The sequence below is a fragment of the Dermatophagoides pteronyssinus genome, unplaced genomic scaffold, assembly GCF_027571235.1.
Source record: "Dermatophagoides pteronyssinus isolate colony J.1.1.1.1 unplaced genomic scaffold, Derpt_VIB-CSIC_2022.12 sq0005, whole genome shotgun sequence".
NCBI classification, from domain to species: Eukaryota; Metazoa; Arthropoda; class Arachnida; order Sarcoptiformes; family Pyroglyphidae; genus Dermatophagoides; species Dermatophagoides pteronyssinus.
Genome location: NW_027461529.1, coordinates 1572918 through 1587620, shown reverse-complemented (window position 1 = coordinate 1587620; position 14703 = coordinate 1572918). Strand labels below are relative to the sequence as shown.

The 14703-nt window shown below is 27.8% G+C and overlaps 3 protein-coding genes across 3 annotated transcripts; 2 read left to right on the top strand and 1 right to left on the bottom strand.

Annotated features, from left to right (window-relative positions):
* Positions 1–885: 885 nt before the first annotated feature.
* Positions 886–9936, top strand: LOC113789571 (uncharacterized). The gene is made up of 3 exons (XM_075819903.1): positions 886–3177; positions 6798–6943; positions 7979–9936. The coding sequence occupies exons 1-3, from the start codon at positions 1380–1382 to the stop codon at positions 9083–9085; spliced, it is 3051 nt and encodes a 1016-aa protein (XP_075676018.1). The 5' UTR covers positions 886–1379; the 3' UTR covers positions 9086–9936.
* A 180-nt stretch (positions 9937–10116) lies between these two features.
* On the top strand, positions 10117–12137 carry mei-W68 (meiotic W68). The gene is made up of 2 exons (XM_075819909.1): positions 10117–11012; positions 11067–12137. Exons 1-2 carry the CDS (start codon positions 10203–10205, stop codon positions 12018–12020), a joined length of 1764 nt encoding a protein of 587 aa, XP_075676024.1. The 5' UTR covers positions 10117–10202; the 3' UTR covers positions 12021–12137.
* On the bottom strand, positions 12079–13849 carry Mvd (mevalonate diphosphate decarboxylase). Its single transcript, XM_027339399.2, has 3 exons — positions 13416–13849; positions 13154–13342; positions 12079–13092 (listed from the first exon to the last, which is right to left on the bottom strand). Exons 1-3 carry the CDS (start codon positions 13465–13467, stop codon positions 12161–12163), a joined length of 1173 nt encoding a protein of 390 aa, XP_027195200.2. The 5' UTR covers positions 13468–13849; the 3' UTR covers positions 12079–12160.
* Between the last annotated feature and the right edge of the window lie 854 nt (positions 13850–14703).

Here is a 14703-nt window from a genome sequence, read left to right as displayed (position 1 = left end):
TATATTATTTTTTATATTCTTTTTTTTTCCTAGCCTACACATCATCTAATAATATTTGATAACGAATTTTACTGAATATTTTTGTTTGTTTGTTTATCAAACAAACAAAATGTCTATTTTTTTTTCTCATTCAGTCGATATGTTTTTCATTGCAATTTTTTTTACATTGAATTCTAAATGGAATAATCATTTTTTTTATTCTGATTCGTTCATTCAGAATTATTATCATCATCATCATGTTCATAATGTGAATTGGATCAAACAAACCAAAAAATGAAATGAAATAAAATAAAAGATTCAGGATAAAATCCATATTGGCAATTTATGTTATCATTGCAATAAACGCGCATCATTTTTCTCTTCCTAACTTTTCTCACATTGGAATTCTCTTTCTCTCTCTCTCTCACATGACAACCAAAAATGGGATGTACTTGTCATCGATTTGTTTACGCCTTATTTTTCATTGTTAACAATAATATTCATAGGCGTTGATCATTATAAATGTAGGCGGAGTATTTTTGGTTTGATGTTTTTTGTTTTTTTGTTGTGTTTGATATTACCAAAAGGCTCTATTGCCGTATTTCCATTGATAATGGATTTTTTTTTTTGTCTGTTGCTGAAAATTTTCTGATTTCGGTTGCCTCAAAATAATTATCACCTCTTTTTTTGTTGTTGTTTGGTTTTGTTTTTATACCATCATATAAACGAAACCAATGATAACCAACCAACCTAATGTACCTGTTTACATTAGTTGATCATTTTCTCCTTCTTTCTCCTTCTCTCTCTCTCTCACTTTTTCTTCTGCTTGGTTGTTGCTGTTGGTGGAAAAAAAAGTGAAACTCAGGATTTTTTTTTTGGTCTTCTTTTGCTAGTTGCTGTTTTTTTTGATTCCAAATAACCAACTAACCAACCAAAAACATACACACAAACACACATATGCAAACGTTATGGATAGAAAACGAAAATCATGTTATCGAATTCAATATTGAATCCAAACGCGTTATGATATTGTTGTTGTCATCAGCAGTAGCCAAAAAAAAAAAAAAAAATTTGCTTTTTTAGATCTTATTTTTGTTGTTGTTGATGTTGTTTAAAAAATTTCTTTTTCATTTTCATTTTGTTGATTGTCAATCACAAACGTATCACACACACACACATCGACTTATAAACTTGATTCAATTTCAATCAATGTTTTTTTTCATAATTGAATGCTTGTCGTTGAATGTGTGTATGGTTTTTTTGTTTGTTTGTTTGTTTACTGTTTTTTTTAAATTAATCGATTGATTAATAACAAATCATATCATTTTGTGTTGGTTTTTTGTGTATCGTGTTGTTAATTTTTTTGAATTTTCTTGAAAAAATCTAATAAATAAAAACAAATGGTGGTGTATAGTAATGGTTTATTATTATCAACAACAACGATAAACAATTTGATTGTGGAACCATTATCATCATCATCATCAATTATCAACGAAAATAAAATCATGTTTCAAAATACCCAACAATCTGAATCGATTCCAATTAAACAGGAATCAATGTCATCACCAATTAGTGCTAATAAAGCTTCTTCAACAGCAACAACAAATTTATCAATAAAAATTGAACCAAATTTATTATCACCAAATAAAGACTTGTCAAAAAATTCAAATAATGATTATAATGATCGTTCATCAACAGTACAGAATAATTTCAACAATTCTGACAATAATCATAATTTTAAAATTTCTTCAAATTCAAATATTTTAGATATGATGACAAATGGAACATCATCATCATCATCAACAACAACAGCAAATGCATCTGCATTACATCATTTAAATACGGATGGTGGTGGTGATTCAACAATGATTTCATGTCAACAATCAGATTATATTAGTCGTCATCATCCTCATTATTCTATTAGTGTTCCAAATAGTTTTGCTAGTTCATCATCCGGAAACGTCCAATATAATCACCACCACCATCATCATCATCATTCAGCACCATCAACTTTAGTAATGACACCGATATCATCACCAGTTTATGATGATTCAACAACAACCAACAACACTGGTACCAATGGTGGTCTATCGGCAGCAATCATGATGACAGCAGCCAGTGAGAATCAAGCAAGTCATTTGATGTCATCATCAGCATGGCTTCAAACAATTACTCGAAATAATTCTCACCATCATCCTCATCATCATCATCATCATCATCCTCATCAAAATTCCCATAATGTAACATATTCAGATATGTCGACCGCAAATGATTGGTCAAATGTTGCTACTATTGCAACACCAAATGCAAATTCTTTTCAATCGGCAACAGCAAATACTCCACTTAGTTATCATCCAATGGCATCATATTCAAATCAAATTGGTCAGGTTTATCCACATAATCCATATTGTACATCAAATGGTAGTTTTGATTTTTATAACAATTTTTATGCACATCAATTTTTTTCATCACCAAGTTCAACGGGAATGACATCAGCTACTAGTAGTGGAGGTTCATTTCCACCATTAAGCGTTGGAACAGAAGAATCGCCCAGTGCGTCAATTTATCCTACAACAACATTTGGTCATATGAATTCAAGTCCAGATTCAGGTGTAACAGTTTCAAGTGATAGTAATGAATCATCATTATTATTAAATTCAACAGCAGTTCATTCGATTGGCAATCAATATAGAACGGATAATGCTATACATTCATCAATGACACCGATTATTAATCATCGATCATCATTACAGCCAAATAATAATGATTTAAGTATTGGTTTTATTAAATCTGGATCCGATACAACATCATCATATCTATATTCAAATACAACAAATTCGGCTAATAATACTAATACTGTTATGAATGGCTATCCAACAACAATTAATGTTATTGATGAACAAAATAATGATATTCAAGTCAAAGATTTACAATCACAAACAATTATTAATGATGATGATGATGACAATGATGGTAACACACATCATCAACATCATCATCATCATCATCATCATCAAAAATCATCGAATGTAGTCATCAATAATAATAATAATAATATAACAAGCATGGAAAATGATCATAATGATAATACAAATACAAATAATAGCCAGACACAGAATAATCATCATCACAATAGTAAAACAACATATGAATGGATGAATAAATCAGCCAATTCAAATTCATCGCAATCAAGTACAGGTAAATTGAAATGTTTTATTTTGTTTTTTTTCATTTTCAAGAATTTCTATTATCAATTGTTAATATCGAGGTATTTGAAAAAAAGGTATTGATTGTGTGGTATTCTTGAAAAGGTTTTTCATTTGTCATTGACCTTAGATACAAACGAGTAGACGATTTTTTTTTTGAAAAAAAATTAATCTCGTCAATTTTCATAGCGACCATAATGCCAAAAAAGGTCAAATGATCGGGTCAAAAATAAAAGACAAGAAAAGAAAATATGCGACAATAGAAAAAGTGAAAATAGATAGATTTTCCAAATATTTTGTGAAAGTGAATTTTTGTTTGTTTTTTGCGTGATCGGATTTGTTGTTGTTGTTTTGAAAATCTGTTACTTTTTTTTCTGCATTCTGATTCTATTGTGACATGTTTGACTCATCTTGTATGAAATGTGATAAGATTTTGAGAACAAAAACAAAAATGACGATGACTGAAATCATTTAGATTTTGAAATTGTAGAATCGTACCCAAGGGTAACTGTCTGTATTCATTTTGCTTTTATTACATTCTATATTTGAGCAGAATAATCATCATCAGAATGACAGAAAAAAAACCAAAACAAGATATCTGATACTTGAAATCTCAAGGCGAAAAAAAATTGTTGATGATCTAAAAAAAGCCACCGACAAAGCCAATTGCTATGGAGCACCTTAATCTGTGTTGATATGATGTTTTCTTTTTTTTTGGGTTTACGATTAGAAATTTTTGATTGCTTTTACATTTGACAAAAGAAAGGTAAAATATTTTTTCTCTTTTTCATTCAGAAGAAAAAAATCTATCTGTTTGAAATTGATTGATTCTAACGACAACCAATAATAAGAGTGTTAAGGCCATGATCATTTCTTTTTTTTTGAATGCAAACAAATGATGTTTGAAAATTTTTTTTTTCCTATAAATTTTTTTTCTGTTTTTCAAAAAAGAATATATTTCCATTAATGGTTGCCAATTTTTGTTGTTACTGTTGAAGAACATGATGTGACATTGAACATCATCACATCATATGTTCAATGTGTGACATTGATATTTTGTTAGTCGAAGGAAACAAGAAAATAAATGTCAATTTCAACCCAATTGATTTGGAAAATTTTTTTTTCTCATTTCCGAAATATTCTCAGGAAAACATACAAACAAACAAACAAACAAAAAATTTCTCATTTTTTGTCTGTGTGATATTGAAATTATTGAAAAAAAAATCCAAATGAAATTGGTATTTTCGTATAGTTTGTTTTCAAACATTTTCAAATTCAAAAAAATGCAAAGAATGGCCAATCCCTTTCGTCAATCCTGGCCTTTATGAACCTTTTTTTTTGTTTTTTGATAATGATGAGGTTGATGATCACCATTCACCAATGACCAATGATGATGATGATGACCAATAATAATAAAAAAAAACATTGCATTCAGAATAGCAATTTTTTTGATTAGAATTCATTCATTCCTTTTTTTTTTTTTTTTTTTTGATTGGTAATGAATGAATGAATGAAAAATATATATTTTTATGTGTTTGTGTTTGATGGCGGCATTACTTGAACACCGAAAAAAAAGATGTTAACATTTTGACAGTAAAAAAAGAAATGAAAATATCTTTTCTTTCTTTCTTTTTTCACGAATTTAAGCTTTAATGAATGAATTAAACCAGGAATGTAACCAAATATAAAAATAGTTGAATTGATCTTAATTGATGAAAAATAAAAAACATTGATTGAATAAGAAACACACATTCGGTATTTTGATTTTTAGTATAAAACCAAACCAAACGAAACATTTTGGTCATAAATTATTTAGCCTGTGTAGTACGATGAAATGATTCATCAGGTAATTCAGTTGTACCTGATGATAAATTTTTCAATTTATCTTAACAACAAAAAAAATTAACACTATAAACAACAACATGAGAAAAGGAGAAAGAATTTTTTAGTTAATATTCATCAAGAATTAAATAAAATGAAATCTTGATGATGAATATTAAGCTCAAGGCTTTCTCTTCATTTATTTGATTAGATGATGTTAGCTTCTTTTTTTTGTTGTATATTTCAATTTCATTCAATACTCGTAAAAGGTGAGAGATCCGAAAATAAGATTTGAATAAAGAAAAAAACTAACAAATAAATAAAATTTAAATATTCAAATCTTTCAATTCATTCATTCATTATCAGCACAAAATATTTGCATACAATAACAATTCAAATGTAATGATATTCATCATCATCATCATCATCATATTTGAATATTTTGGAATATCCAATATCGATCCAATATTGATTAGACACACACACAAACACACAATTAATTGATTGAATGAAAATTTTTCTTTATATCATCATTGTGTATTTGTATTTACGATGTCCGTTAATCAGCTTATCGATCGATCGATCGAGGATAGAAGGGCAAATAAAGGTGATTTTTCTCCTTTACTTATTTGTATTATATGGAGAATGTTTATATTTTCTTTTTTGCTCAGGCAAGATGCAAACAATGATCATCATCATCAAGCAATAGCATCTGCAAGCAATCAAATTCAATTGTTTTTAATGATAATTTTTTTTTCTTCATTAGTTTTTAACAACAACAAAAAAAAAAATAAAAATCCTGACTTTTTCCTGACTATACAATGATACAATGTTATTGTTTGAAAATAATACAAAATTTTTATTGCTTATCAACACAATTGATGATGATGATCATCATCATCATCGATATTCATCACATTCGATAGGAGAAAATAATAATGATAATCAACATTAGAAACAGGACATTTGAGTCAAAATGAATGAAAGAAAGGAAATAAATAACGTTAATAATTTTTCAGAACACCCGAACAAAAAAACAACAATAACAAACAAAAAAAGTCAATTCTAGCAGATTTTTATTTGCCCCTTTCGGTACTATTATTTATCCTCTAATATATGTAATGTAATGGATAACACTAAACGGTAATCAAATAAATTAAGATATCATTTGTATCAAACAGAGAGAGATGTATGTGTGTTCCAAAAATTTTTGTTTCCATTTAGTTTTCATGGTTTCTATGTAACAACAACAACAACAAATCGTGTATAAACTAGATGTGTTTAAAATGTGTAAACAGATGTTAAAATGAATTCGATGAATTTTTGTTGATGATGATGGTTTTTTTTTCCGCCTGGATACAACCAAAAATTTGGTTAGATCGAAAATTGTTTGCGGTTTTTCTATTTTGTTTTGTTTGTTTGTTTTTTTTCTGTTTGAATTTTTCAACTTAGTGTAATTTTAGTAAAATTAGAGCGACAATTTTAATCAGGATTTTGGTTTGTTTTTTTTTTGGCAAAACCAAAATCCTAAATACACATTAATCTCTTTGTGTGTTTGTTGGTGTGTGTATAGGTTTCTGGTGTGATATACATGTCAATTTAATCCAAATAACAAATTTTTAAATTGGAATTATTTGTTCCTTGTTTGTAATCTTTAACCGATTCATTCATTCATTTTTTTTTTTTTTTTTTTGTTTGAAAAAATTAATTTTTCTCATTTTTTTTCTATTTCTTTCCTTATTATTTCATAATTTCGATTTCGATCCAAAAACCAACAACGAACAAATTAAGGAAAAACGCGAACTAAAGATAAATATCGTGTTGTTTATACGGAAAATCAACGTATCGAATTGGAAAAAGAATTTATGTTTTCACGTTATATAACAATAAAACGTAAAGCTGAATTGGCTAATGAATTATCATTATCCGAAAGACAGGTAAGAATCTATTTTTTTGACATATGTTTTAAATATGAAAATGAAGAAAACAACAATCCAAATAAACCTATATTATTATTATTATTATTTGTGAGAGCAATATGTTCAGACTATGAAAAATTATTGAAAATATACAAATCGAAAACAAAATATATTTTTTTGGGGATTCAAAATCAATAACCGAACAAACATATAGACATATAGTCAATTTATCAAATATTATCATCATCATTGTATAGTTTTTTTTTCAAGTTACAGCCCACAACAATCAACAATTTAACGTTGATTGATAATGATGATGATGATGATGGTAAACAAAATGATTTCTTTTTCCATATATTTTTGAAGTGGTAATGTGATCACACATATCACAAATATAGATTTTTTTTTATATATTTGACAACAACCATTATAAACCAAAGAAAAAAAATCAACAACTAAAAAAAAAAAATTTATCAATAGGGATTTTCGATTAGATTTTTGTCAATGTGTATAGCCAATTGGTTTGTTGATGTTGGTGTGTTGTTGTTGGTGGTATTTGATCTGTGCTGTCAATGATTTCTATTTTTTTTTCCTATTCATTTTTGAGTGAGGCTGTTCCATTATTATATTCAATTTATTGATTTGATAATCATAGTTGACAATCATCAAATACAAACTCAACAATTTGCACACACACACACACACATATATTAGGTATCTTTGATTGACAAATTATTTTTTTTCGGTCTCCAGGTCAACAGGTAAACAGTATTTTCTTTTCTTTGTTACCTATTTTTTCATACATAAATGTTGAACGAAATTTTCCAAGTTACCACCCTCAAGTCTAGTTTTTTTTTGTTTTTGTTTCAGTATAGGTGTTTTGAATTGATTTAATGAATAATAAATCAATCAAAAACATCAATATTAATAATATTTTCTTTTCTTTTTTTTCTATTGACACAATGATTATGATGTAATTCAATTGGAATTCATTTGTTTTTTTTTCTTTTCTATTCTAATCTTTTTACAAAAAAAAAAAATGAAATTATCAAGGTAAAAATTTGGTTCCAAAATCGTCGTGCAAAAGATCGTAAACAATTGCGAAAAAAAGATGAAATTACTAAAAAAAATAAGGATAAAACAACAAGAAAAAATCTAACATCAACCGGTATTCTAGATTCTGGATCAATTATGATGAATAATAATAATAATAATAATAATAATCAAACAACGGTGATCAATGGTAATCGATATTCATCATCATCATCATCAATAAATGATATCGGTGGTGGTGGTAATGGTACATTAATTTCTGATAATAATTCTATTATTATTGATTCACCATCATCAACATCGATTCATAATAATGGTAATAATAATAATAATCTAGCCAATTATCATCATCATCATCATCATTTTAGTGGTCATATAAATCCTCATCATCATTATCATCATTCAAATTTAATGTTAGCCGCACATCAACATTCAACATTACAACAACAACAACAACAACAACAACAACAACATTGTAATCAATTAACCGATATGAATGGTTGTCTTAAGTCATCAACAACAATAACATCATCACCGCCATCATCATCATCATCGATAACATCTGAATCGACAACAAATATTTCGACAATTAACAACGGATTAGCATCAAATATTCAATCATTATCATCAATAAAATCACCGCCATCATCATCATCGTGTTCTGTATCAATAGTATCATCTTCATCATCAACTGCTGCTTTACCATTATCAACAACAGCAACAGCAACATCCACATCATCAATGGAAACATCATCAATATCATCATCGCCAACTACATCAGTATCGACAATAACATCTACAACAACTGGAATCAATAATTTAATTGAACATCGTCATAATTTAATAAATAATAATAATGATAATATTGATTATTCACAACATATGTTGACAATGATGACTGGCCATCATCAACTTCATCATCATCATCATCAACAACATTCTAATTTAAATATTTCATCATCATCATCATCATCAACACCATCATTATTACAAACAGGTCCTAATGCCCATCATACATTAATTTCAACTAATAATAACAATCATATTCTTCATCATCATAATACACATCCACATCTTCATCATCAGTCATCAATTACAACTAATTAAATGAATTTTATTCTTTGAAGATTTTTTTTTTGGCTATTCAAACACCCACATACATATAGATAGATAAAGAGTAAATAATTTATTTGAAAAAAATTTCTTTTTTTTTGGCTTTTTATTTTACATTATTATATTTCTATAAACACTATCTATCTATGATTTGTAATTTTTGTTTTTTGTTTCCAAATTTATAATTTTACATTAATCTGAATATTTATTGACAACATCAAACCATTACAAATTCATTCAAACATCATTTGTTTCAGTTAGCAAAAAACAAAAACAAAAAACATTCATAATTATTAATCACAATTTAATCATAGGTGAAAAAAAAATCTTGAACATTTCGTATGAAATTTTGGCTGATTATCCATTATCAATTTCTGCCCGTGTGTGTTTGTGTTTGTGTGTGTTTCCAAATTCTTATTTCCATTATTCAACAAGATTTTCAAACTTTCAGCTAGTTTTCAAATACATTTATTATCTGTTTTTAATTAATTAATTAATTAATTGTGGATCATCATTATCAGGTTTTTAATCATCATAAATTCTTTCATAAACTAAAAAATCTATAACCATCGTATTCTATCTATTGATCAATCATTAAATTTTAAAACACAGATTATGGATACTATCTATTTGTCTATCTTTTTAATTTATTATTATTATTATTATTATAAAGTAATTATTGATTTTAACAACAACTAAAACAAAAACTAATTAATTAATGAATCTGTACATCTATTCTGCAATTATTATTATTATTATTACTAAACGAAAAAAAAAAATATCATGATTTTTTTTCTGTCTATTATCAATTTATTTTACTTTGATTCATTTAATATTATTCCATTATTATCATTATTATTATAAATTGAATTTTTCGATGATAAATAAATTACAATTTTTTGCTTGTTCTTATTATTATTCAAAAAAAAATTCGAATGTTATCTTTCTAATTCTTGTGGCTAGATGGCGCAATCGTACGAGCGCGATTCGAATGTTTCAAAAAAAAAGTTCGAAATTCGAACGTTTTTGATCGAATTTTTTGTTTGTTTGCTTGTTTTGTTAATCGACAGACATTCGATTGTACGTTCGGAAATAGAAAACTATCGTCATCATGGAATCATCAATGATAAATTATGATAATTCTCAATCATGTTTGTTTCAAACATCGAATCCAATATATGATCATAATTATGATTATAAAATCTATCATCAACAATTCAGTCAAGATTCGGCTTATGATAGTATGCAGTTTTCGCAACAATCAATGGATTCAATCCAATCAATGGAAGCAAATGTCTTGAACGATTCGATGAATTGTTATCAATCAATGGAAAATTATCAAGATAAATATGATTACAATCAATGCATCGATTCTCAACAATTCAATTATGTTGGACAATTTAGTCAAGATTCAACATATGGAAGCCAACAATACAATTCACAAAAAATCGATTCTATCAATTCATTTAGTCCAGTTGTTTTGTATAATCCAAGTCAGACCCTTCCAAATAATTTTCAAGAAAATAATGACGTTCAATATCTTCATTCAAATCAACAACCATTGAATAATGTTGTTAACCAATATTTAGATAATGTTCCAATTCGTTATGAAACAAATGGATACAATAAAGCTCCGACAAACGAGCTTTATTACGTTGATTATCTCATGCAGTTTCAGCCGAAATTGATCGAAAACTTCCAAAACTACTTGAAACATTCATTCCCGAAAGAATCGAAATTGGACATAATTGAAAAATTGGAAGCACTGAAAATGCAATTCAATCAATTAGATATATCTGATAATGATGACAGCAATGATAACGAACAAGAACAAAACAGTGATTTTTTTAATATGAGAGGCAGAAGAATTCAAAAATCAAATCAAATCAACAAAAAAAGCTTTCCAAAATGTCTTCGAAATGTAAGTATAAATTATTAAATCGTAATCAATTTTAATGAATTTTAATATTCACAGATTGTGAGATTGACAACAGATATAAAATTTTCCAATGAAACCGGTATAACATTGAACCAGACAAACAAACGCTACAAATCTATTCGATTGAATAATCCGCTCCGTTTAGAGCAATATAGTTGGCTAATTGATCGTTTGATTGAAAATTGTAAAACTGATCAATATAATGGACCAAGAGACCTCTATTATCAAAATATAGGATTATTCCCTAACGTTAATATAATCACTACGTTATTGAATGATATATGTTGCACTGTGGGAGTGACACGAATGAATTTAAATGTTACGGTCAGTCAAAAAGGATTTGTTTTTGGTGATTTAACAATATCATATCGAAACAAAATGATCCTTTATGATTCGAATACAAAATCATCGATGCTTATTCCTGATTGCATTCAAGATTTGAAAATTTGTCATTCTAATGCGCGATTCATACTTGTAGTCGAAAAGTACACAACATTTGCACATTTAATCTCAAATGGAATTGCTGAACGATTTCCATTAATCATGATTACTGGATCTGGATATCCAGATTTGAAGACAAGAAGTTTCTTACAAAAATTATGGTTCGAATTAAAATTGCCAGTATTCGCTTTTATGGATGGCGATGCTTATGGAATTGATATAATTTTATCATACAAATATGGTTCTATTCAATCAGCATATCAGAATCATCATCTAATTGTACCAAGTATCCAATGGTTGGGAATAACTGCCGATGATATCAATGATTTTCAATTGAAAGGAATCCGTTACAAACGAAATGAACTGAAAAAATTCGATTCGCTTTTGAAGCGTAAAGATGTTTTTGACAACAATATATGGGCTGATGAAATAAGAAAGATGAAACAATTGGGCATTAAAGTTGAAATTCAAGATTTGGTAGATTATTCACCACGATTTTTGATCGATTGTTATTTTCCATATAAATTTTCATACGGTAAATGGTTCTGAAATAATTCGAATACAATATCGATTCTAATTCAAGATGATCAAATTTTTCATTCACAAATTTTAAAAAAACTAACTTTAATTTCTGTTTAATTTTTAACGTTTCAGTCAAATAAATTTGTAAAAAAATAATACAAATCAATTTAATTTTTAGGCAAACCATTGGCACTGAGAAGACAATTCGAATCATATTGATTGCTAAGAATTTTTGGTCCACTGCCCAAACGAGTGGAAATGATATACTTTAAATCATCACCCATTCGTTTACGAATATCAATGTAATCGGAAAGTTTTTGATCAATATTTATCTGATCAGTTTGATATGTAATACCATTAATTGCTAATTCAGTTCCATCACTTTTTTGAAACATTCGACGAATCGATTTGATCAATATAGGTACATTATTGTCCAGACAATAAATACATGCATTTGGACCAGCATCAAATGTATAGCATGCAACATTGTAGCCAAATAAATTATTAATAAAATGAATCAGATTTACAATCGACCATGAAATATCATTCATGTAGCGGATTGGTGGATAAGTATCTTGACAAATAGCATGAAATTGATTAGAATCTTTCATTGTAATTTCAGCAAACTTTTCAAAATTTCTTTCCATAATCGCTTTGGTTATTTGATCACAATGTTCAAGCACAACATGTTCGGCACGATATTTAATCAATGGACTTGTTTGACAGCTAAGCTGCATACCGAATGTACTTGATGTATCTTTACGATGATCATTGACAACACAGACAAGAATACGAATTTCTGGCCATTCATTTTCAGTGATCACTTGTCGAGCAATAGAAGTTTGATGATCATAACCGGCAATCCATCGTACAATACCACCATAAATTGAACGACAAGCTGAACCCGAACCTAAACGGGCTAATGATGATATAATTTTAGGATCGTTGATTTCAAACAATTTACATAATGCATAACAAAGACAAGCATAACCGGCAGCTGATGATGCTAAACCAGCAGCAGTTGGAAAATTGTTTTTGGAACATATACGAATATGATGATCCGATGGCCAACCAATTGTTGATTCGGCTAATTTTCGAACTAAACCAAAAAAAAATCAGTCAAATTTCGATATTTTAACTTAAAATTTTAAAGAGATTACCATTTTCAATACAACGAACTAATCGCTTATTATCTTCGATTTTAACTTCAACATTATTTAACCACATACGATTTGAATCGAATTCATTACTGAATGCAATTGAAGTTGTTGCACAAAGATGTTCCATTGACAGTGTACCACTGATTGAATCATTCAATGGAATAATTAGATTTTCATCTTTTTTACCCCCTTTATCAAAATAATCAGAAAATTTAAAGTTAACAATCAATTTTTTTGTTTGTTTGTAAAAAATTTAACTTACAATATTTTATTACGGCAATGTTGACCGGAGCTTGAGCAGTGATGATTTTCATTTTGTAATTTTATGTTTTACTAATGGATTTTTTGAATAAGAAATCACAAAAAAAATGAATAAACGAATTTCGGAGGCGATAGATGAATTTGAGAAAAAAAGCAGATATTTTATGGTTAAAATTTCAAAAATAATACTGATTTGTGACGAAAAAAGTAGAAACATGTACGTGTCTCAATGACGGTTAAAATTTGAATTGACAAAAAAAAACTAGTTTGACCATCATATTCAATTGATGTGAATATGAAGAAGATGGCCAATTAATCGATAATATTAAAACAAGAAATATTCAATTATTCGTAATTCGAGAAAAAAACCAGTTGTGAAAGAAGATGGACAAGGAAAATTAATGTGGTTAAGAAAAGAAAAAAAAACAAACATTCGAAAATTCATCATATGATGATGCAATCAAAATGTAATTCATCAGTGATAGATGGCAGTGTTGTCGATTCTTTATTCCAAAATTCCCAGTTTTTGTTTTCATTTTGATAATATTTTCTTGGCAATCCATCTCGTTTATCATTATTATTTCAATAACAAGATCCAAGAAGAAGAGGAAAACAAAACAAAAAAAAGCTTAATTCAAGTTAATACTAAAGCGGCTTCTGTGTGTTAATCTATTTTTGAAGTTGTTTGTTTGTTTTGTTATATTTCTTATGATGATTGATGATTGTAAAAAAATATAAAAAATATTCTTGTCCATTGATGAAGAAGAAGAAGATGATGATGAAAGTGTGAGTGAATAGAATGCCAAAGTGATATTTATATATCAAAACTAATATTTGAAACATACAGCAGCTAACTAGCTATGAGAATAGAGAATCAAAGAAAAAAAGAAGCACCCAAATACAGATATCCAGAATATAAAAAAAAAAATCAAACCCGAATTTCCAGAAAATAAAAATAAAAAATAAAACGGCTCACCGGGAATCATCAGTGAAAAGAATAGAACAAAACAGAAGAAAAAAAATTCAGATCATGAACAATGATCCAAATGTTTGTTAGTTATTTCCATTGATGATGATGATGATTTTTTTCCAGTTTTTTTTTCACGCCTAATTTGTACAACAACAACAACAAAATTATATTCTTATTTGGATAGAAAATAAAAACAGAAACGAAAAAGTTTCTTCTTCATCTTTTTTTGTTGTTGTTGTTGTTATTATTTGGATTTCTTCATTAACATCATTATCATCTTTTTTTTTGTTTGTTAGCCTGGTGTCTTCCAACCCCCCAA